This window comes from Spermophilus citellus, assembly GCF_964194105.1.
Source record: "Spermophilus citellus genome assembly, chromosome: 9".
Taxonomy (NCBI): Eukaryota; Metazoa; Chordata; class Mammalia; order Rodentia; family Sciuridae; genus Spermophilus; species Spermophilus citellus.
The window spans coordinates 27,177,829-27,204,055 of NC_138191.1; the positions used below are offsets into that span (position 1 = coordinate 27,177,829).

A 26,227-nucleotide genomic window follows, 5' to 3' on the forward strand; every position below is an offset into this window, starting at 1 on the left:
GTATTTGACTCCTGATTTTTATCTAATTATTAAGAGAGGTATGTTAAAAATCACATAAGACACAAATATCAGCTGAGTGCAGTGGCACATACCTGTAATAGCAACGGCACAGAAGGCTGAGGCAGGAGGATTGCAAGTTCAAAGCCAGCCTCAGCAATGGCGAGGCTCTAAGCAATTCAGTGAGACCCTGTCTCTAAACAAAACACAAAATAGGGCTGGGGATGTGGCTCAGCAGCCTAGTGCCCCTGAGTTCAATTCCAGGTAAGCCCCCCAACCCCCGAAAAAAAGACAAAAATATCAGATAAACTAGACTGACAAAGTTAAACTCTCCTCTCTATAACTTACTACTCAGGCAACCCTGGGAAACTTACTTAACTCTCCTGCCTCCATTTCCATTTCCTATCATCTGTTAAGGATAACAGAAACTTATCTCCTAGAATTATTAAGATCAGATGAGTTAAAATATGTAAAGCTCTGAAATCAGTGCCTAGCACAAAGAAAGCATTCAATAAACATTAACTGTGACTATTTTTATTATTCTCCTGTTTTTATTTATTTTATTGTTGTTGTTGGGTTTTGTTTTGTTTTTTTGGGCAGTGCTGGGGATTGATCCTAGAGCCTGGTGCATTGGAAGCAATTGCTCTACCATGGAGATTCAGTATGCCGGCCTCTCCTCCTGAATTTCTATAAACATTTAACCACAGTCATTTTATTTTCTGAATCTGATAATTCTACTATCCAAAGATCTTGGTGACTTAATCTTGCAGGGTTTATTTGTTGCTGGTGTTTTGTTTGTTTTTCCCTTACTTATGTTGACTTGATTTTTTTTTTATGTGTCTGGTAATTTTTCTGTTTTCAGTCATGGCCCAGGATCAAGGATGCATTCCTCCAGAAAACATGCGGTCCTACTTTTGCTAAGCACTTCAAACCCAAAAGTACTTTAATGGATTGGGGTTTCTTAGATTGTGTGTAAATCAAATTTCAAACTAGTATGTAGGCAGGCTTATAAATTCAGATTCTTAGAAAGGTTCCTTTTTCTACTCAGAGCTGACACCAGAAATAAAAAAAGGTTTCTTGCAGATTCCTTTCTGTGGTACTAGGGATACAACAATAAACAAAGGAGACAAACCCCAAACAAAACAAAATTTTTAAAAATCGATCCTCAAGAATCCTGATTGAGCAAGTAGGGAAGTGGTAGGAAAAGAAGGTGAAGATGTTGGCTTGGTTCAGGTTACAGAGGGCCTTTTAATTTTTAATTACTTATTTATTCTAATTTGTTAACTATGACAGCAGAATGCAATTCGATTCACATTACACATACAGAATGCAATTTTTCAAGTCTCTGGTTGTACACAAAGTATTTTCACACCATTCATGTCTTCATACATGTACTTAGGGTAATGATGTCCACCTCATTCCACCATCTTTCCTGCCCCCCTGTCTCCTTCCTCCCCCCTCCCTTCCCTTTGCCCTATCTAAAGTTCCTCCATTCCTCGGAAGCTCCCATTATGAGTCAACATCTTCATATTAAAGAAAACATTTGGCCTTTGGTTTTTGGGGACTGGCTTACTTCACTTAGCATAATATTCTCCAACTCCATCCATTTACCTGCAAATGACATGATTTTGTTCTCTTTTAATGGTGAGTAATATTCCTTTGTGTATATATACCACAGTTTCCCTATCCATTCATCTACAGAAGGGTATTATAGAAGGCCTTTTAATCACTGTGAGGACTGAGGACTTGGTTCTGGATGTAATGGGAAGTCACTGGAGGGTTTAGAACAGAGGAACAACATGACATAATTTACTGTGTGTGTGTGTGTGTGTGTGTGTGTGTGATACTGGGGATTAAACCCAGTATTACTGAGCTACATCTCAGCCCTTTTTATTTTTCAAGACAGACAAGGTCTCACTAAGTTGCCCAGGCTGACCTTGAACTTGTGATCCTCCTGCTTCCACCTCCTGAATAGCTGGGATTATAACCCTGTGCCACTGTATGTGAAATGATTTACATTTGGGAAGTGGGGAGGGTACAGGGGATTGAACTCAGGGGCACTCAAACACTGAGCCACATCCCCAGCCCTATTTTGTATTTTTTTTTAGAGACAGGGTCTCACAAGTTGCTTAGCAACTCGCTTTTGCTGAAGCTGGCTTTGAACTCTCGATCCTCCTGTTTCAGTCTCCTGAGCCACTGGGATTACAGGCGTGTGCCACCATGCCCAGCTCCAGTGATTTACATTTTAAAGGAGTATTTTAGCTATTGTGTTGGAAAACTTAGGCATGAGGGATCATAACTGGAAGTAAGAAAAACAATGGGCTAGAATTCTCCTGGAGACTTTGGCAGTATGTACTAAGACTGTTGTGGTACACATGGTTGATTAGAGATACACTTGAAGGCAGGGTTTCTAACAGGTTGGCTGTAGAAATTAGGGAACAAGGATGCTTTTTTTGTCCTGAACATGGGAGTGAATAGTGGTGCCATTGCCTCAGATGGAGTAGACAGGAGAGTGTGTGTGGAGGGAACACATTTTGGACATGTTAAGTTTTAGATTCCAAATAAACATTCAAGCGGAAATGTTATAATTATATGGGTATCAAACTCAAGAGAGAAATTATGGCTGAAAACATGAATTTGAAATCAGCGTACTGGGGCTGGGGATGTGGCTCAAGCGGTAGTGCGCTCGCCTGTCATGCGTGCGGCCTGGGTTCAATCCTCAGCACCACATACAAACAAAGATGTTGTGTCCACCGAAAACTAAAAAATAAATATTAAAATTCATTCTCTCTCTCTCTCTCTCTCTCTCTAAAAAAAATGAAATCAGCATATAAACTATATAGAAGAGAAGCAAGTAAATGAGATCATCTAGAGGTTATGCTGTTTAATGATCTACATATGGATTTTTCCATTTTAACTAATTCAAGATGAATAATATTAAACAATTAGCCAGGTGCAGTGGCACACGCCTGTAATCTCAGTGAGGCAGGGGAATTCCAAGTTCAAGGCCTGTCTCAGCAATTTAGGGAAGCTCTTAGCACCTTAGTGAGACCCTTTCTCAAAATAAAAAGAGCTGTAGCTCAGTTATAAAGCATCCGTGGATTAAATCCCCATTACCAAAAAGGAAGGGAAAGGTAAACTGATTTCCTCACTTGCATGAACCACAGTTTGAATGCTCAAGTGCTATATGTGACTAGTGGCTATTATATTGGACAGCACAGATATAGAACTTCTCTGTCATCAAAAATTTTTCTTGGAAGCACCAACCTAGAGCATAGAATAGAAAAAACAAGGATAAAAGCAGAAAGAAGCATAGATAGATGAATAATAGGGAGGAAAAGAAAAGAGGAAAGGGGGAGAAAAGGTCCAAAAATTGAAACCTTGAACATTACAAATTTAAAAGATGAAAAGATGAAGGGAGAGAATGAGTAAAGAAAACCAGAAAAGTGGAATAATATGGAGGCCAGAGAAAGACAGTTATTTTGAGGTAGAAATGATCAGCTGTAGGAAATAACTGCTGAGGAATCAAGTAAACTGACATCTGAAAACTGATGCATGTATTTGGTAAAATGGAGGTTTCTGGTAACCTTGAATGGGGCCAGAGTTTGAGTGGAGTGGGTTCCAGAAAGAAAGGGAACACTGGGATCTTTTCCAAGTTTTGTTATAAAGGAAACAAAGGAATAGGTCTATAGCTAGAGAAGTCCATGAGAATAAGTGATAATTTTAGAAGAGCTCTTCTAGCATAACCTAAATGAAAGTTAAACACAGGAAAACCTTTTAGCACATTATTCAATTACAAAGCATAGTTTTAATTTATTATACGGTTTACACTTCAGAATTTTTCACCAAAGGTTTTGGAAAGTCCCAATCAGATGATTAGCTACTAATTTCTTTTCCTTTTATCCTTTTCTCTATGTAGAACTAAGAGAAAAAAACTGGAAAGATAAAAGCTAGATATTTGTGTCAGTGATTTTTTTTCAGATTGCAAATGTCTCAAGCTTATAATCCATATTTAAAAAATTATTTCACAGTCACAAAAATGTGGTAAATTTAAAAATGTGATTCTCATCTTGTCTCCTTTAATTTATGTAATCAAAAGTAGATTTTGGGTTTGGGGATTGGCTCAGTGATAGAGAGCTTACCCAGCATATATGAGGTCCTGAGTTCATTCCCCAGTACCATAAAAAAAGGGGGTTGGGGTGGGGTTGTAGCTCAGTGTTAGAGTGCTTGCCTAGCATGTATGAGGCACTGGGTTCAATTCTCAGAACCACATATACACTTCACAGAAGAAGAAATACAATTGGTCAACAAAATATATGAAAAATGTTCAACATCTCTAGCAATTAGAAAAATGCAAATTAAAACTACACTGAGGGGATGGGAATATAGCTCAGTTGGTAGAATGCTTGCCTCACCTGCTCAAGGTCCTGGGTTCAACCCTCAGCACCACCAAAAAAAAAAAAAAAAAAAATTACACTGAGATTTTATCTCACTCCAGTCAAAATGACAATTATTAAGAATAGAAGCAACAATAAATATTGGTGAGGATGTAGGGAAAAAGGTACATTCATACATTGCTGGTGGGACTGCAAATTGGTGCAAACACTACAGAAAGCAGTATAGAGATTCCTCAGAAAACTTGGAATGGAATCACCATTTGACCCAATTATCCCACACCTCTGTTTATACCCAAAGGACTTAAAATCAGCATACTACAGTGACATGGTCACCTCAATGTTTATAGAAGCTCAATTCACAATAGCTAAACTATGGAACCAGTCTAGGTGCCCTTCAACAGATTAACAGATAAAGAAAATGTGCTATATATACATAATGGAATATTACTCAGTCATAAAGAAGAAAGTATGGCATTTGCCAGTAAATGGACAGAACTAGAGAATACATACTAAGTGAAATAAGCCAATCTCAAAAAATCAAAGGCCAAATGTTTTCTCTGATATGCAGATGCAAATTCACAATAAGGGGGTGGGTTAGGGAAGAAAAGAAGTACTTCTGATTAGACAAGGGGGAATGAAGGCAGGGGTGGGGGCGAATGGGAATATGAAAGAGTAGAATGAATCGGACTTTACTATCCTTTGTGCATATATGATTACATGACCAATGTAATTCTACATCGTATACGATATTTATAACATGTACAATATGTATAATATGTATGTATCATATAATATGTCAAAATACATTCTACTATCATGTATAACTAACAAAAACAAATATTTTAAAGCACACTATTTTTATTTTTTTAAAGAGAGAGAGAGAGAGAGAGAGAATTTTTTAATATTTATTTTTTAGTTATCAGCGGACACAACATCTTTATTTGTATGTGGTGCTGAGGATCGAACCCGGGCTGCACGCATGCCAGGCGAGCGCGCTACCACTTGAGCCACATCCCCAGCCCTAAAGCACACTATTTTTTTTTTTTTTTTAATTTTTTTCTTTCAGGAATAGAGATATTCTGGCACATTTCTCCCTGTAGAAATATCTGACCAAATCAGCACCGAAAGACAGTCTCCTAAAAACAAATTTTGCTGCTACCAACATCCCCCCCCATCCCAACAACAAAGTTTATTAAGTTTCCTGAATTAAAAAATTCCAAGAGCTTTCACCTTTTAATTGAAATGGGGGAAAAAGAACCAAACAAAAATCTGATATATAAAACTATTTGAAATAAAAACAATAAAATAGAATATTTCAGTTTCAGTATCTTCATATTATTTTTTGAATGACTCTATAGATACAACATTTAAATCTATTTTATTTATTTATTTTTATTTTTGGTACCAGGGATTGAACCCAGGGGCACTTAGCCAGTCTGCAACATCCTCAGTCCTTTTTATTTGTATTTTTTTAAAATTTTGAGACAGGGTTTCACTAAGTTGCTGAGGCTGGCTTTGAACTCATGATCATCCTGCCTCAACCTCCCGAGCTGCTGGAATTACAGGCATATACCATCAAAAATAACTATACTTTTAACATTTTTAAATTCATGATAAAAACTATAAAATATTTTGTACTGACAAATGAGCAGAACTATGTAAAACAAAAAAGGGGTATAAAGTTGAACTTCTTAGATTATATATTCTCTCTGGATACAATACACAAGTTAAGTAATTTAAATGTAAATTTTGAGTATAAAGAAACTGGGTTTTGGAAGACCTGTTACTTACCATATAAACTGTTATCAATCTCAATATTTTCAGACATTATGGAATTATTTGTGCTATAACTCAGACCAAGAACCATTTGAAGATCTGAGAGATTCAGTCGTGCTGTTAGTTCACCATTTTTATCTCCAACCTACAATCACAAGCACATATATTTTATAGTACTATTTAAAGAAAAAGAATGATGACTAATTGAAAATGTTGTGACCCTAAAACTAGAAGAAAATATAAAGAAGTGAAAATAGCTACATTAGAATTATGAGACTATTAATGAATGCAATGGGCATCTCAATCATTTTGTGAGCTTTTTGGTACCAGGGGTGCTTACCCATTGAGCCACATCCCCAGCCCTTTTTATGTTTTATTTTGAGACAGGATCTCGCTAAGTTGCTTAAGGCCTTGCTAAGTTGCTGAATTACTGGCTTTGAACTTGCAATCCTCCTGCCTCTGCCTCCAAAGCTGCTGCAATTACTGGCATGTACTAACACACCTGGCTTTTTTAAAGAATGTAGAAAAAAACAGCAAATTTAAAAAATATCACAATAGGACAATTAACTAGTCTATTTATTCTTTAGTTCTCTAAATATTAGATTGCTCTAATTCTTTAGGATTACATTAAATAATGTAGGTTATTTATGCCATATTAACTTAGCATCACATGACAAATTTTCCTTAAAATATTTTATTTCTATACTACAATAGTGAATTTTATTCATCTAGTACTATATATTATGTAGTTACTTTTATATATATTATCTCTAATCATAACAATTTGCAAGGTAGTATTATTATTATTTTAAGATGACAGAAATGAGGCTCAGAAAAGGTTTCCAGGTCAATTAGCCAGCTAGTGGCAAAAGTATAACTGGAATCAGTTCTTGATTTTAAACACCTTGCTTTTCCTTAAATACCATCCTATTTTTTCTTAAATAGAGATGGGGCTAGGGAGGGAGCATATTTTAGTAATGTGCTCCTATTTCCCCATGCCTGTCCTTACCTTCCGGTTTTCCTACATCAAGGTGAACACAAACTACCTCAGATCTCTATCTCAAAATGCTTTGTGGATGCCAAGAAAACAGTGTATAATCAAACTTATTATTCAGTCATATAGAGCAATCTGAAGAAATAATAAGATTCCCTCCCCCTGCCACTTATTTGTAAATTTCAACAGTACAGATAGAATTTTTTTTCTATTTCATACCTCTCTTGAAATTTCCAAGTGCTTTTCAGCAAAATGCATTGCTTGATCATGATTTCCTAGAGCTGTGTATGCATTTCCTAAGCTCCAACATGCTCTTCCTTCACCAATTCTAAAACAATTCAAAGCCAACATGTAGTTATCTGAAAAGAGGTCTGTGTATAGAATAAAAATGATCTAGCAATAGTATAAATAATGCTTTGTCTTTCATATTAAGAATGTACTATTGAGACATTAGAATACCCAGGTAATACAAAACTCAAGAGTCAAATACTATTCCAGTCAAGAATACTGGAAAACATGCTTTTTAAACATGCAATGCACTATAAAATAATAAAATCTCAAGAGTTAAGTCTTCTAGTCCAACTGCTCACTTTTCTTTCTCTAGTGGCCTTACCAGGTAACCATTCAGTACATGTTTGAGCAGCAAGGAAAGTAAACTCCATGACCTCTTGAGCTACCTACGATACTTCACTCTGAACAACTGTAATGAAAAGTTCTTTCCAATACAGAGGCAAAAATCTCTCTTAATGCAAACATCACAGACAAAAGGCTAACACAGATAAGTTGTTGGCCTTTGGTCTGTGATATTTGCATTAACACAGAGTCACTAACATTTAAAAAGCAGAAAATACAACACAGGACTTCCAGCTTCTACTGAAAAAAAGGGGAGGATCTGGATATGACACCCTCCTTTCTGTCTGGTACTGATTGGCTGGGGTTGAGCAGCAGCTGCCCCTGGACAGTGGGCATTTATCTAAGTTCACCAAACTTCCCACACTGATCTAGTCAGGAGAACTTCACAGGAGGTAGGTCACTGACTCTGCTCAGGGGCACATGCAATCAGACTAATTTACAAGCTGGCCTTCAATACAGAAGATACATGAAATAGAAAATTCCTTAAAAAGGAAACAAATGGAAAAAAAATTCTTGGAATTCAATAATGCATCTAAGTTTTGCCTTAACTGTAGTCAAAGGGTGAATAACTTACCTATCTTTTAGCTCTTGAGCAATTGCTAAATGCTTCAGATGATAATCAATGGCCTTCTCATAGTCCTGAAGTAATGTATATGTGTTTCCAAGGCTATAACAGGACTGTGCTTCTACAGCTCTGTCTTTAAGTTGTCGAGCCAATAGTAGTGTCTTCCTAAAAGAGGAAGTTAATTTTCACAAATGATGTTTAGTTTTAGCTATTATAATAAAACAAAACTCATTTTTTCTCTCTACTGTTTTCTGCTGCTTTTCAAGTACATTTGTTTTAGAGCCAAATATTTCAAACCTTTTCATCACTTTTAAACAAACTAAAATGTTTTTGAAATACAAAAAACAGATTCAGACTTTCAGAATAAACTTACTCCTCACAATTCACCAAAGTAAAGGAGATAAGATCAAGTGCTGCTAAAGACTGGCAGTACTTTTAACATTGAAAAAATCTTTCCCCTTTATACTGGCAATAACTTAAACTTTTTTTTCATATAACATCTGTTTTCAATCATACTTCTGACCTTACATTTTGTCAAAATTTTAAATATTTGGGTAAAATTAGTATGTGTAAGTCATTTGTCACTGATTCATAAAAAATACTGGATATTTCACTTAAATACTACCCAGATTATGTTACCAGGCCTTTTTTTTATATATATAATTTTTTTTAAAGAGAAAGGGGGGGAGGGGGAAGAGAGAGAGAATTTTTTAATATTTATTTTTCAGTTTTTGGTGGACACAACATCTTTATTTTATTTTTATGTGGTGCTGAGGATCGAACCCAGTGCCCCATGCATATCAGGGGAGCGCGTTACCGCTTGAGCCACATCCCCAGCCCTTACTAGGCCTTCTTTACCCAGATTGTACCTAACATTCTGGTATTGTCACCAAGAAGCTAACATAAAGCAGTCAAAAGCACAGATCCTAGCTGGCTGCAGCAGCATGTGTTGGTAATCCCAGTGATTTGGGAGGCTGAGGCAGGAGAATTATGAGTTCAAAGCCAGCCTCAGCAACTTAGTGAGGCCCTGAACAACTTGGTGAAACCCCATCTCAAAATAAAACATGAAATGGGCTGGGAGGATGTGGCTCAGTAGTTAAGCACCCCTAGATTCAATCCCTGGTACCCCCCGCCCCCCCAAAAAAGCATGGATCCTATCATTAGACTATCTAGGTTCAAATCCTACCTTTGCCAGCTGTGTAATTTAGGACAAGTCACTCAACCTCTCTGAGTATCCATTTCCTCACACTGGATTCTTTAAAAATACAATACAAATCAATCACTGTGTCTTTGGTTCAGCAAACTGTATTCTGCCTGAGGTCTGAATGAGCTTTCAAACCCAACTAAGGAAAACCCCAAACAATATAGAAAGCATAGACTAGGCAACTTGAAGCAATTTAAATTTTGCTGCCATCTATGTTTCAAGCCTGCTGACTGATTAGAAAGACCCTGCTGCAGAAGAAGCTGGGACTGTTAACCCCCAGGCAGATGAATGGGGCCCCAGCCCACTGAGAATCAAAATTGGGCAGAAAGAGGTGGGAAGAAGACTGCTGAGAAGGTGGGGTGAGAGGGAAAACTAAGTGAGATCTGGTGGACATGAGGGGGTATTTTTGTTACCAGGCCTTCTTCAGCCTCTCTTCTAACACATAAGTGGGTGAAATAAGATATACTCACCACACATGGTAAAATGGGTTTAAGACTTGGAAGTTTAAAATTTCATTTAAAAATAACTAATTTTGGGGCTGGGGATGTGGCTCAAGTGGTAGCGCGCTCACCTGGCATGTGTGCGGCCCGGGTTCGATCCTCAGCACCAAATACAAACAAAGATGTTGTGTCCGCCAAAAACTAAAAAAATAAATATTAAAAAATTCTCTCTCTCTCTCTCTCTCTCTCTCTCTCTTAAAAAAAAAAAAAACTAGTTTTAAAGATAAAATCCAATAAAAAGAAAAGGGGTCGTACTGGGGCTACTAAATCTTAGGTATAATATTATTTATTGAGCCCTGTGTGCCAGGTACCATGCTAAGAGTTTAATACATTTTTCATTCACTCCTCAGCAATTCACAAATCAAAGTATTGACATCTTCTATTACACATGAAGGAACTAAGGCTTGGAAGCCCAGGGTCCTGCTGCTAGTATGTAGCTAAATGAAGCTTTAAACCCAAAGCCTTGGGAGGCAAAGGGAGAGAGAAGGGAAATTGCATGGAAATGGAAGGAGACCCTCACTGTTATACAAAATTACATATAAGTGGATGTGAGGGGAAAGGGTAAAAAAAAAAAAACAAGGGAGAGAAATGAATTACAGTAGATGGGGTAGAGAGAGAAGATGGGAGGGGAAGGGAGGGGGGATAGTAGAGGATAGGAAAGATAGCAGAATACAACAGTCACTAGTATGGCATTATGTAAAAATGTGGATGTGTAACCGATGTGATTCTGCAATTTGTATACGGGGTAAAAATGGGAGTTCATAACCCACTTGAATCAAATGTATGAAATATGATATGTCAAGAGCTTTGTAATGTTTTGAACAACCAATAATAAAAAATAAATAATTAATTAAAAAATAAACCCAAAGCCTATGATTTAAAGGACTACATAACTACTCATTTGATATTTAGCTGCAGAAATATTAGACTAACTTGTAGTATTCAGAAGCAGTTTCAAATTCACCAAGAAAAATATATGCATTTCCAAGGTTGCTATACGCTCTTCTTTCAGCAGCTTTATCTCCAAATTCTTTTGCAATAAGAAGGCGCTGAAAAAGAAAAGTTTAATTAGATACAGTCATAATAAAACTGCAAAATATTCTAACTCGAGTTAGAACTTTGATGGATGAAATGATCAGACTCCAGGATCTTTTGTTTATACCTGCTCATGAGATATAACTGCATCCCTGAAGTTGCCAAGGAGATAATGTGTATTTCCAAGATTTCCAAAGGCTCGTCCTTGGGCTGCTCGGTCACCCAAAGCAGTTACTAATGATAGGTTTTCCCTAAGTGATAACAAACAGTGGTTTAAAAAAAAAAATCAGTTTGGAAAGAAGTTCTTATTGTTCAATTTACAAATCTAGTTATGTCAAAAGAAGAATTTAAATCAGTTTGGAAAGAAGTTCTTATTGTTCAATTTACAGATATAACCAGTTGTATCAAAAGAAGAATTTAAGCTTATAGCTATAATATGATATTTTTAATACATTTATAATGGAGGATAATTACAGGGGTTAGCTGGAAACACTCCAATTTAGACTAACCATTGATATTTCTTGTTTTTGCCACTAAGGGGCACTGGTCTGCAGTTTAAATGAAAACTGCAGATTACTAATACAACACTCACATTTAAGCAATTGATTTGATGATTTATTTTTATTTGCTAGTCCATAATTTTAAAATCTTTATTTTATTATTTTTATTTTTTATTGATTTTTTTAAAAAATAAATGACAGCGGAATGCATTACCATTCTTATTGCATGTATACAGCACAATTTTTCATATCTCTGATTGTATATAAAGTATGTTGACACCAATTTGTGTCTTCATACATGTACTTTGGATAATGATGTCCATCACATTCCATCATCCTTGATAATCCCCTGCCCCCTCCCTTTCCCTCCCACCTCTCTGCCCTATCTAGAATTCATCTATTCCTCCCATGCTCCCCCTCCCTACCCCATTATGAGTCAGCCTCCTTATATCAGAGAAAACATTTGGCATTTAATTTTAATGCTATTAAATTAGAATTCATTAAATGTATTGTTAGTTATTTTGGGATTGGCTGACTTCACTTAGCATTATCTTCTCCAATGCCAAAAACTTACTACTGGGTAAAGAACGTGTAGCGTACCCCTGGCCAAGGTGGGCCCTATCTGCATCAGCCATACTCACTCATAAAAATCCACAGCTGCCTGCAGAGCACTTCTTACTTCTTCTGGAAATTCTCCAACATCCTGGGGACCAGGGCAACCAAAACTCTTCCCTTTGGCATGATACACATTTCCAAGATTGTAAAGTGCTCTTGCCTCTCCCACCTACATGAAGACATCAGCAAAGTTGACATTTAAACAGAGACTGGGTATTGATAATGCTTACCACATATATTTGTAATAGTCTTGGGTAGAAATTTCTACATTGGTCATCCATATGAAATCAAACAATTACTTATGAAAAGGCTTTCTATTTACTCTATTTAAAAATTTTTATTGTCTTTTTTTCACTTCTATTTGTCTATGAATATTTTTTCTTTTTTTTTTTCCCCCCGTGTGTGTGCCAGGGATTGAACTCAGGAGCACTCAACCACTAAGCCACATCCCCAGCCCTATTTTTGTACTTTATTTAGAGACAGGATCTCACTGAGTTGCTTAGTGCCTCGCTTTTGCTGAGGCTGGCTTTGAACTCGTGATCCTCCTGCTTCAGCCTCCCCTCACTGGGATTACAGGTGTGCACCACCATGCCGAGCTGAGTATTTTCTTTTTTAGATAAACTACAGTATAAACAATATTAAGACACAAAACAATTTCATTGAAACCCTTTGGCACTTGGCCTATTATCAACTGTTCTCTCATTACCTTGTCATTAAGCTCTCTGGAAATATCCAGATGTCGCTGACAACAAACTATAGCTTCATCAAAATTCCCAAGAACTTTTAAGGTGTTTCCCAGATTGCCACTAGCTTTGGCTTCTCCCAACTGGTCTCCAATAGTCCTGGGAGTGAAGAGAGAGAAGCAAATGGTGTTAATATAAATGGTGTTAAAATGTAAAGCAGCCTGAGTACAGGTTTCCTAGAGGACAACAGACATGCAAGAAAAAGCTATTAGCCTTGAAACCTACTTTAAATAAAAATTTGAAACTTAACATTTCTCAATTTAAATTAATTTTCATTCACTTAACTAAACTCTAGGGTCATTTCATTACTATTTATTCATTTAATTAAACTCTGTGTTTAGCCTAAACATTAGTTTTCAAAAATCAATACTATTAAACTAGAATTTATTAAATGTATTGTTAGTTTTTCTTTAATTGACTGGAAATTTTTTAAAGTGACAGTTATTTTAGGGAGGAAGAATATTAAGAAACAAGTTAATTACCTTGCAAGAGTTAAATCATGATGGTGGTATTCCAATGCTTTGGCATAATCATGCAAATAGAAATAAGCATTACCCAGCTGGCTGTAAATAGCACTAAGTGTTTTAAGGTCTTCAGTTCCAACTTGAACTGCAGCTTCAAAAAATGACACACCAGCACGGCAGTCTCCTGACTTACACAGCCGTTCCCCTTCCAAGGCCAGCTCTAGGCAAGAAGCTTCCATTCTACAAAATTATATAGGACAGACATTTACAACACAACTACTACATCACAGTGTTTTTAACTTCCAGTAATATAATTTACACATGGACTATGTGACTACTCTTACTCAAACTAGTTACCTAATCGAAGCATATAGACATTACTGATAAAACAGTACTTATACAGCAAGAGCTTATTTGTTTATTTAAATTTCTGAGGCTCAGCAGTCTGTTATAACGGACAGCTAAATATCTTCATATGGAGCTCATTTTAATTGGCCAATCCAAACCAACCCACTCTTTACCAGTGAAAGAACCTAAAGCAGTGTTTCCTAAATTACTGAATTGTGGCAGACCGATGGACTTCTTGAGAGTTTGGGAAGAATACAGAGTGCCTGAGAAGGTGAGGTGCTATAATTAATATCATACTTTATCCAGATATCCAGGTAACCCATTCATCTGCTCATCAACCCCACCCACTGTCCATCCAAATTCTCTCCCTTTCTGTCTTACATACACTCTCCTTCCTTTTTGTATCATACAAAACCACCTATATTCTAAAAAAAATAGAGGAGCAAAATATCTTAATCTTTATGGCACACTTTCACAAAAGAACTAAGTGTTAAGAAATTTGTTAGTCTGAAAGCAATAATTTAATGATATGCAGAAATTCTAATCCCCAAAGTCTATCCCTGAATTGAAAACATCATAAAAGCTGAGTTACTGTAAATATATCTGTGAGGAAAAAAAAACACCATACTTCTGTTTCTAATCCTAAACTTCAGATGTTGACCTTCACCAAAGTTGTCACTGTGTTTCTTCAGCATCTTTATGACTTCTGCCATGTCTGTGGTAAATGTTCTTCCTTTTCACATAATGTAGTTCTATAATTTGGCAAATTTTCGTTAAATTGGCACACTATCTGTAACTTATCACTTCAAAAAAAAAAGAACTGTCTTCATGCAAATCAGCATTCATGAAACTGAACTTGATATGATATTGTATTTACTTTTTAATACATTAAACAAACATGTAACTATTTAAATTTAAAATTACCTTATGTATTACCAGTACATGGCCCTTATGTGCCACCATATGACCCTCTGAAAACTCTGATTGAGCTCAAGAAACTTTTTAATTTTCAGAACACTACATTATTTCTTACTAGAATTAACTTTGAGCCACTCTAATAGAAGGTGGTTCTTAAATCCTAGTTTCACAATAGCAGAGCTCATATGCAGCAGTTTTTAAACTCTCTGGGGGAGATCTTGCCATCAGTATTGTTCAAAAGCCTCCAATAAATTTTAATGTACAAACTGGGATTAAGAATCACTGCTTCCAGGCTGGGGATATAGCTCAGCTGGTAGAGTGCTCACCTTGCATGCACAAGACCCAGCATTCAATCTCCAGCATCACAAAAGGGAAAAAAAAAAAATTACTGCTTCTGCCGGGCGTGGTGGCTCACACCTGTAATCCCACCTATAATCTCAGGAGGCTGACACAGGAGGATCACAAGTTCAAAGCCAGAACTCAACAAATTAGTGAAGCCCTAAGCAACTCAGAACACCCTGTCTCTAAATAAAACACACACAAAAAAGACTGGGGATCTGGCTCAGTGTTAAGCTTCCTTGGGTTCAATCCCTGGTGTCTCCCCACCTCCCACCAAAAAAAAGAATCACTGCTTTTGGTCGGTCACTGTGGCGCATACCTGTAATCCTAGGGACTCAGCAGGTTGAGGCATGATGAAGATTACAAGTTCAAGGCCAGTTCAGCAATTTAGTGAGGCCCTAAACAATTTAGCAAGATCCTATCTCAAAAAATAATAAGGGCTGAAGATGTGGCCCAGTGATTAAGCACTCCTGGTGTTTTATCCCGGGTACCAAAAGAAGAAGAAGAAGAAAAAAACTCACTGCTTTAACAGGAAATGTGAATTGAACTAACACACACCTTAATTCACCCAAATACAATTATACTTTGTGTATGCAGTAGCAGGTCAATTAACACATTTCTTTAGGTGCTGTCTTTTAATCTATAAAACTACAAGGTGCCTTAGACCCATAAATTGAAATGCAATTTCAAAAGTAGAAAATGAATCTGATGAAGCTAAAAGAAAATATGACCTAAGATTAATGGAGCCAATTACAAAGGTTCAAAACAGATTCCTGGTTAAAAATAAACAGTTGTAGAGTAATCTCTAAATGTAGACTTCAAGATTTATAGACAGGTGTTTTTTCTTTACAATTCTACCAAGCCAATGGCTACTGCTTGTTCACAGACTAGTTACCTAACCTTCATTCTCTAAATGATTTATATAAAATAATACAAGAAAACTACTAACATTTTGCTTTACCATTAGCTGAAGCCAATTAGATATAGGAGAAAGATCTAAAATACATGGAAAGATAGATCAGTTAAGTTAGAAACCTTAAATCACTATATTTACATTTCTTTACATGACAGTTTGTAGTTAATAAAGCCTTTTTTGTTTATTTGTTTGTTTTAACTGCCCTTTAAAACTATATTTCTTGGGCTGGGGATGTGGCTCAAGCGGTAGCACGCTCGCCTGGCATGCGTGAGGCCAGGGTTCCATCCTCAGCACCACATACAAACAAAGATGTTGTGTCTGCCGAAAAACTAAAAAAAAAAAAAAAATTAATATTAAAAATTCTCTCTCTCTCTCTCTTTAAAAAAAAAAACTATATTTCTTTCTTTTTTTGGAGGGGGGGGGGTTTACCGTGGATTGAACTCAGGGGCACTTGACCACCAAGCAACATCCCCAGCCCTATTTTGTATTTTTTTTTAGAGACAGGGTCTCACAAGTTGCTTAGCAACTCACTTTTGCTGAAGCTGGCTTTGAACTCGAGATCCTCCTAGCTAGCCTCCCAAGCCACTGGGATTATAGGTGAGTACCACTGCATCTGGCTAGAACTACATTTCTGAAAATGGGAATGAGAGATTTCTTAAAAGAAAGAGTATTCTGTTTACAGTTATTATACAAAATGATATTCACTGCAGCAAGAAACTACAAACAACTGAAATGTCCACCTACAGATTATTGATTTTAAAAAATTACATGCTACCACCCTGGCATATGACTTCACTGAAGGAGAGTAGGAAAATAGTCACTCACAGTACCACCAGCTCAGGATGACTGGGTTATTGGCCAGGAAGTTAGGATAAAACACAGCTGGCTATTACAAGACATCCATAAACTGGAAGTTTATAGGTTTTCATAGGTGTTTGCCTATCTCCATATAAAGCAGAGATGTGTCTTCTTCAAATACATATCTTGCCAATAATTGACCTTCTGGATTTAAACATATACGAAACATTATACTGGAACCATAGATCCAAATGACGAGATGACCAACAAAATTTGTTTATAGGCTGAATGGTGTCACAGAGTTACATGGTTTTTTCCATTTGTTTTTTGGGATTGGGTGTTTTTTTTTTTTTTGGTTGGGAGTGTGTGTAGTTTTTCACTTTCTTTTAGGGAAGAGGATTAAACCTAGAACCTTGCATGTGCACTCTGCTACCAACCTACCTCCCCACCAAGAGTTACACATTTTTACATATTTGTCATTAGAAATTCCAACTAGAACTCTACTGGCTACACACAGTCCTCCAACTCCATGCACAAAGACAAAAAAATTAAAAAGACGAAAAGTTATTTCAGTAATGCCTGAAACAGTCTAAAACTCCCTCAGTTATTGTTAATTCTGACATATATTATGACTCTAGTATATTTTATGAGAAAAGAAGTCAATATTCTGGCAAAATCCTCAACTCAATCAAAATAGGGCAGGCTAGCTTACGAATTCTTTTTTTTTAATTTTTTTTTTATTAAAGAGAGAGAGAGTGGGGGGGGAGAGAGAGAGAGAGAGAGAGAGAGAGAGAGAGAGAGAGAGAGAGAGAATTTTTAATATTTATTTTTTAGTTCTCGGCGGACACAACATCTTTGTTGGTATGTGGTGCTGAGGATCGAACCCGGGCCGCACGCATGCCAGGCGAGCGCGCTACCGCTTGAGCCACATCCCCAGCCCTATGAATTCTTTAGATCATCATTAAATAGTAATGGAGAAAGTAATTCATATCCTCTCTGTAACTATGATAGAATTACTTAATTTATTTACCAGTTGGGTTGAAAATAAAGAACATACCTAAATGTGGAAGACAAATTAGGAGGGCTAAGGATGTAGCTCAGTGGTGGGCCACTTGTGTAGCCCTAGGTTTGATCCCCAGCACCACACACATGACAAGCTCTCCATGAAAATATATATCACATACAAAATTTCTTCTACTCATCTGATGGCCTAACTGTATAATCAAAGAAACTATTTATGATATCTATAAATATTACTATCCTTGAAATGTTTTCATTTTTGCTAATAATGGATTGAATATTTTAGGTATGATTCCTAAGTTTCTGTACAAATCCTTGTTATTTCCATTTCTTTAAAAAATATTTTCTTAAACTTTTATTCCACAATAGATTTGACCTTCACAACTTTCTTTACCTCCTTAATTTTGGTTTCTTGTGTTTCACAGCACCATTATTGGAGAGAAACAGGATTAAAATTCTGATGCTACATCACTTTAAAAGAGTTAATAACAGCAATTATGTCCAAATATGACTCTCCCCTCAAAAGACATACATGCTATTTCAGTATAAATGATAGGATTCAGGACTTAAAATCCAAAACAAGAGTACTCTCCATCTCCCCAATATGAAATCTCCTCTCATAAACTTTAGCTCTATCTTCTATGTGTTCTAACTGGGCATAGGCCTTTTCCATCACCAGTCCTCACTCCAATAAACAATTTTCATCCATTCAATTTACCATGTATATCTAGCTATTCCAGTTTATTTTGTGAAAGAAAAAGTAGCATAAATTATCTAGATTTAAATTTTACATGGCAACTGAGTTTTAAAAGTGATCTTAACACATATCAAATTTAATTTTCAAAATAACTCTGAGATAGGTATAATTACAGAAGGGGAAATTGATGCTCAGACAGGTTCAACATGTATCATACTATCAATATAAATTTCTTTTTTTTTTTTAAAGAAAGAAAGAGGGGGTGGGGAGAAAGAGAGGGAGGGAGGGGGAGAGGGAGAGGGAGGGAGGATTTTTTTTTTAATATTTATTTTTTAGTTTTCAGCAGACACAACATCTTTGTTTGTATGTGGTGCTGAGGATCGAACCCGGGCCGCACGCATGCCAGGCGAGCGTGCTACCACTTGAGCCACATCCCAAGCCCTATCAATATAAATTTCATCCTCATTCCTCCAACCCAGATTATCTGGAAGTACATTCCAGAGAGATGAGTCTTTTGGGGGGGGGGGAGAAAAATACTATAATACCATTATCACACCTAAATAATTAATAATTCCTTAAAATCAATCATATAGGGCTAGGAGTAGAGCTCAGCAGGAGAGCATCACAGAGGCCTTGGGTTAGATCCCTAGCACCACAAAAATATTAATAATCATAATCATAAAAATAATATCTGATGGATGTGGTGGCACACACCTATAACCCTAAAAAGTTGGCAGACTGAGGCAGGAGGATGGTAAACTTGAGGCCAGCCTGTCTCAAAATAAAAAGGGTTGGGGCTATAGCTTGGTGGTAAAGTGCCCCTGGTTTCACCCCCTTTCAATAAATTTTTGAAAAGTTTAGAAACGAATTTCATTAGTTATCAGCATCTACCTTCCCAAATAGATGCAAAATATTTCATAAAGCATTCTGGTATACCTCAGAAAGTTTCTTAGTGTTCAAGGATATATTCAATTACAAAATTACAAACTCATCATACCATGGAAACTCCTTCAGGGATAGATGAGGACCTCTACAACGAAAGAACCAATGGATAAAACATACTATGCTAGAGTAGAAGGGTAACTTATACTAGGTCATGATCTGATATAAAGAGCTCAAATCATTATTCACAATTATAAAACAATCAATATATGGCTGGATCTTAAGAACACTGATGAAGCCAGGGATTTGTTGGGGACATTCTTTCTAATTAAAAAGAAAAGTTACAGATTTTTAAGTTTCCCTTGATGAAGTCCCATAGCAGCAATGTGCAACCATGTATGACCTGTGCTGTATCATGGCAAAAGGACAAATCTAAGATCCTCCTATAGGAAGAGATACAATCCACTCCTCCTTAAGCACACCATTCTTCGAAATGTTCAAAACGCAGAAAACATCTTAGTGGTTCATATGAGTTATGTCCAATAAAGTTCAATGGACATGTATCAGACAATATGCTAAGCATAAAGGTTGCCTTGTGGAGCTAATAGTCAAAGAGAGCGGCAAAGAGGTAAAAACATACTGAATTTTAATGTAGTTGGTGCTAACAAACAGATGTGCAAAGGCAAAATGTGAGCACAGGGAGGGTCAAACTATGGCATTTAGAAATGGTTTCCAGGAGGAGATAACCTCTGAGCTGAATCTTAGATATTCAGTAGAATTAGTTAAAGAAAGAAATGGGAAGGGAATTCAGGTGATGGAGTGTAGCATAAGTGAAAGCAAAGCCCTGAGATAAGAGACAGTGTAACATGCAAAGAAACAGCTCAAATACAAGGTGGAGAATGGCAGAAAATAAAGTCTATGGAACAGGTAGAAGTCAAGTAATGGAAGATCTTGTACATTATAGTAAGCCTAGGTCTGCCCTACAGGTGATTAAGGTCACCTTGGGCATTAAGCAGAGAGGATGCATGGTTAGCTCTTTAGACTGAGCCCTCTTCCAAGAGGATAAGAATGGAAAACAAGGCAGTCTGGAGGGAAGATCCTGGAGACCTGAACTACAGCAATAGTGGAGAGGATGCAGATGAACAGATGAACATGAAAAACATTTAAGGCAGTCAAAACTGTTAACACCTCATGATGGATACAGAGAGTGAGAAGGAAGGAAAGTAGATAAGGCTCAGGTTTTAAGAAAATTGTCCTAAAGGAAAGGGTGAAGGCATCTGATATTAAAAGCTCATCTTATATTGAATATCTTCCATTCTTCACTTGAATTTTTTAAAATTTTTAACAGAAATGTCTTTACCTTGACCATATAAACTTCCTTGGCATGATGGCCTAACATGAACAATCTACTCCACAAGATGATCTCTTCACTCCTTCCTAAACATATGTTAAGGAATCTAAGACTTGGTAGCAAAACACCTTCACTCCTAGATTCTGAATTTTACTCATTGATACAAAATTCCCGTGTCTGTTTCATTAACTTGTAATAGTTTTGATAAACAATTAACTATTGGGCTGGGTTTGTGGCTCAGCGGTAGAGTGCTCGCCTAGCATATTCGAGGCCCTGGGTTCAATCCTCAGCACCATATAAAAATAAAAAATAAAGATATTGTGTCTATCTACAACTAAAAAATAAAATATTAAAAAAGAATTACCTATTATGCAATCACCTTACTAAATCATTGTTTGTTTTTATTTTATGGTTTGGACAGAACTTCCAGAATAAATGTTAAACAATAATGATAGTACATATATGCTTACTTTGTTCCTATTATATCAGAAACATCACTAATATGTTATCACTAAATGTTAAACTGTCTATAGATTGTTCATGTTTAGAACATACCCACCCTTTGGAATTTCATTCAATACTCATTTGTTTAAAAAGGCATTTATGAGAGATTGCCATTTAAAAATTATAACACAACAGATTGGTCCTTTAGCTGGCAACATAAAAAAGCCATCTTTTATCCTCCAAATATTTAAAATATACTCAATGTTAATATTTGTGTTGCATAAAAATTATAAAATATAAAGTAACTACTCATAAACTCTTTCAGAGAACACTAATGAACAAACTATAGTACATAATGGGTCTCTGCTATCATTTTCCTATAGAAAGTGTACAAAAATTTGAAACCTTCCCAACAAAAAGAAAACATTGCTTACAGAAGATACTGTTACTGGTATATTTTGAATATTTTCAAATTGAAATATGAAATGGTCAGAGTTAAATTCATGTTTAAGGACTAAAAGTCATCCACTAAGAAAGGAATAGTCTTACCTGTAACGAACATGAAAAGAATGGTCTTCCCTCATGCTTATCAAATTTTCCTCCATCGAGTCATATTATAAGCTGAGTAAAATATAAAATTATTTTATTTTGTGCCAATCCAGTTCTTTACAATGTAGAATTGTTTGCAGAACATTGTCCAGTTAGTATATTAATGAGTTGGTGTTAATATATCCTAAGCGCCTGCTTCTTCTTTATCAATAGTGAAAGGAGGTCAATATCAGACAGCTTAAAGGTTCAAAATATATCCCAAATCCTTGTATCTCTGGCCCTTTCAGCAGCACTTCAGCAACATTTCTGCAAAAGGAATACAAGATGCTTTGCTTGAAGTCCCATTTTCAAAGAATAACCTAAAGTAACCCTATGCGGTACATAATCACACAGTTAACTCCACAGACTGCTGTAATGTCAATCACTAGAGTAAACAGCAGAGGGCTTAACTGTCACCATGGAGATTCTAAATAAGGATATGAATATAAGATTTGTTTGAAAACTGCAATTTAGTTTTTAAAACTGGTTTTAAAGTACAACTTTTTTTTTAATGGTACTGTGGACTGCATCCAGGGGTGCTTCACCACCGAACTACCTCCCCAGTCTTTTTTATTTTGAGACAGAGTCTCGCTAAGTTATTCAGGCTGGCCTTGAACTTGTGATCTCTTGCCTCAGCCTCTCTGTAATCCCAGGATTACAGGTGTACACCTCCATGTCTGGCTAAAATACAATAATTTTATGTAATATTTTCTATTATAAACAATAATACAATATGCATCATAATTAACATCTTAAAACAAAATTATCATACTTCAAACTATTAACAAATCAAATGACAACCCAATAATAAGTTAATTCTAAATTCTGTAAATTTATTTCTTCAAAGATACCATACTGGAGTTAGGGTTGTGGCTCAGCGGTAGAGCACTTGCCTAGCACGGGTGAAGCCCTGGATTCGATCCTCAGCATCACATAAAAATAAATAAGTAAAATAAAGGTGTTGTGTCCAACTACAACTAAAAAATAAATATTTTTTAAAAAGATATCATACTGATAATTGTTGTATTTATTTGTTGTCAAAGTATATTCTATTTAAACTCTCCCATATGTTTAAAATGTTTTCATTAATATTGAATAAGCACAAAAGAAATTATAAAATGTGTATGCTAAAAATAATGACACAACAAAACATTTACTTAACATGACCCAGTACAAGACAAAGAGCATTTCTAGTGCCTTTGAAGTCTCCTGGATACCCCAACTTAACCATCACCATCCTTTCCTCTCTAAGGTAACCACCAAAATGAATTTTATTCATTATTCCCTTGCTTGTCTCCACAACTTGGCCACAAATGTCTGCATAGCTCTAAATAACATATTACTCAGTTCTGTACAGTTTTGCTTTACCACTATTTTCTGAGAATCGTCTCAAATGTTGTTACACATTGCTACAATTAGCTTTTTTTTTTTTTTTTGCTGTATCCTATGCCATTATACCAAATGTATTTTTCACTCATGTATTGATGGACATTTGGACTGTAGTTTTGGGGGGTTTTGTTTTGTTTCTATTATTAAAAGTACTGCTATGAACATTGTTGTTAATAACAGTGTACTAGTTAGGCAGCAAAGCAGATACAGGAATGAAAAACAGATAAAGAGATAAAAAATACTAAAAATCAGTTGAAAGAAAAGAAAGACAAAATGAGAGGCTCCAAGAGAGAGCTAACAGGAACACTGGAAGGAAAAACAGAGAGGAATAAAGGCAAAGACAGAGTTTTCAGAATTGAAGACTTGAAGCAGCAGATTGAAGCAGCACATTGTCTTGAACAGGACAAAGAGAAATGAATTCACTCCCAAATATAACACAGAAACTACAGTATGTCAGATAGGAACTATAACCTTTAAGATAACAGCTGAAAGAGACAAACAAGGAAAAATAAATAAATATACAATAGTGAAGGCTATAAACAACCCTTACAGGTCAGTCACTCCAACGTTTTACTACAGCATTCCTGGAAAGGTCTTAAATAGCTAATCCTAATTCTGAATAGTCATGTCCTGGTTCTTCCTTCTGCCACCATATTCAAGAAAGCCTAGTTCTTCTTCCGTATAACATTAAAAAAATATTTTGGCTATAACATAAAGCAGAATGTAAACAATTGACACCCATTGCTTGGTTAATTAAGTACAGTTAAGTTAATAGGGAACAGAGCAGTAAAGCAAGAGGGAGGAAGGTGGAAAGGGCCAGCCTTGGGAATACTGACAAAGCCTCCTAGAGGAAATAAGGTTTTGGTAAGAAACACACAAATATCATTCCTCTATTCCCTCTCTTATCCAATAAAGAAAGTGGTAACATAAAAAAGGACAAAAAGACAGGTGGCAACGATTAATACAATAAATTTCCTTTTGTTCCAAATTCTACTGGCCTCTTTTTTTTCTTAATAAAAAAACATTAGTAAGAGGAATTGGTATAGATACTTAGAACAACAGCTCCCAAGTGCACCTAGATTGGCAACTAAATTGGCAACTCAACAGCCTTCCATTATCCACTATGAGGTTTAGCCTGTTATTTATAAAATGGGGCAGAAGGAAAAGTACTAGAATTTACTTTACTTCAATTAAATTGTGTTTAATTTAAGTATTTTTCTCATATATGAAATCATAATGAAATTTCAAATATTACTAATTATTTAAAATGTTAATTTCAGGGTTGGGGTTGTTGCTCAGCAGTAGAGCACTCACCTAACACATGCGAGGACCTGGGTTTGATCCTCAGCACCACATAAAAATAAATAAATAAAATAAAGGTGTGTCCAACTACAACTAAAAAATAAAATCTTTTAAAAAATGTTAATTTCATACTTATTAAAATGTAAATATGTTAAATGCTTACATATATTCATTTACATGTTTAATAAATTAACAAATGTATATAAAAGAAGTTGCAAAGTACCTTACTTGATGAAAACCACATAGAGAGATACTTTTAAAATAATTAACTCTGATGTATTTGTCCCCCCTAATGCTAGAGATCAAATTCAGGCCCATGTACATGCTGGGTAAGCACTCTACTGCCAAGCTACATCCCCAGCCTTAAAATGAATTTAAAAAGCAAGAAGACAGAGAATTCTATTCACTATTTTACTACAGACAGGGTTTTTGTTTGTTTGTTTGTTTGTTTGTTTGTTTGTTTAAAGCCAGGGACACTCTCTCACTGAGTTATGTCACCACTCTTTTTAATACGGTTATACTGGCCAGGCACAGTGGCACAAGCCTGTAATTCTAGAGGCTCAGGAAGCTAAGGCAGGAGGATCGCATAATTCAAAGCCAGCCTCAGCAACATGGAGACACTAAGCAACTCAGTGAGACCCTGTCTCTAAATAAAATACAAAATAGGGCTGGAAATGTGGCTCAGTGGTTGAGTGCCCCTGGTACCAAAAGAAAAAAAATTATATATATATATGGTCATACTATTCTAAAAAGTATATAAAAAAGTATAACAGGGGCTCAGTGGTAGGTAGTGCACTTGCATGTGTGAGGCACTGGGTTCGGTTTTCAGCACCACGTATAATAAAGGTCTATAACTAAAAAAAAATTTTAAAAAAGTATCTATAACAATCAAGTAGTGTTTTACTCCCCACTGCACTGGGGATCAATAACCCAAGGCCTCACACATGCTAGGCGAACCCTTTAACACTGAGCTACACAATTCCCCAACCCAGTAGCATTTTTTATCTTAAAATGATTCACTCGGATAAGAAAATTTAATGATAGGACCATGAACTGGTAATGGAAATTATAGGTTTGAAAGAATACTGAGAAGTCATCAAGTTTAACCTCCGACCTCCATTAAGATTTATAACTGCTGGGGGAGGGGAATGGTACATGCCTGTAATCCCAGTGATTTGGGAGACTAAGGCAAGGAGGATCACAAGTTTGAGGACAATCTGGGTAATTTAGCAAAACCCTCTCTCAAAAAAATGAAAAGGGCTAGGGATGTGGCTCAGTGGTAGAGCACCTCTATGCTCAAACCCTAGTATGGGGGTGGGGAGGGGTTAGAGCTAATAATTATTTACAAGAATTATTAGTCACTAATAATTTTAGTCCCCACAATTTATTAATCCCTAATAATAAACCAGACTTCATAATTCATCCCTTAATAGCATCTCTCAAACAATTAAATAACTAGTACACTGTTTCGCATTCATTGAGTCCATCCTCATCCCTGCTCTCAGAGAACCCTTTCCAGGAACCCCTACCTACTGGGAGGACTGAACCCAGGAACTCATGAGAACCAGGCAAGTGTTTTACCAATGAGCCACACTCCCAGCCCCGGGAGACTATATAGCTAGGCTGACTTCTAAGCACTGAACAAAGTATGCAATCAGAGTGGGCAAGAAAGGCTGGCCCTTCATCCAAGAAATCCTAGCCCTGCTTTACTCTGCTGGCAGTAAAAGTCTGCAAACAAACTAGTGACCAAGAAAAACAAAGCACACACAATTACATTTATGTCTATTATGCTTATTTGAATTTATTGAAACC

General features: G+C 36.2%; 1 protein-coding gene across 2 annotated transcripts in view; it reads right to left on the reverse strand.

Annotated features, from left to right (window-relative positions):
• The window catches only part of GPSM2 (G protein signaling modulator 2), a 54,499-nt gene that overhangs the window by 20,045 nt on the left and 8,227 nt on the right, over positions 1-26,227 (reverse strand). Inside the window, exons 2-10 of one of the 2 annotated variants that reach the window (XM_081305904.1) lie at positions 21,686-21,757; positions 13,442-13,663; positions 12,923-13,058; positions 12,243-12,385; positions 11,229-11,352; positions 11,000-11,115; positions 8,372-8,527; positions 7,384-7,492; positions 6,186-6,315 (exon numbers count right to left, since the gene is read on the reverse strand). In XM_081305904.1, the coding sequence (XP_081162030.1) occupies positions 6,186-6,315; positions 7,384-7,492; positions 8,372-8,527; positions 11,000-11,115; positions 11,229-11,352; positions 12,243-12,385; positions 12,923-13,058; positions 13,442-13,663; positions 21,686-21,741 (1,192 nt within the window). In that variant the 5' untranslated portion in view covers positions 21,742-21,757. The remainder of the gene's footprint in view (positions 1-6,185; positions 6,316-7,383; positions 7,493-8,371; positions 8,528-10,999; positions 11,116-11,228; positions 11,353-12,242; positions 12,386-12,922; positions 13,059-13,441; positions 13,664-21,685; positions 21,758-26,227) is intronic. The other variant, XM_081305905.1, reaches the window with a different exon arrangement.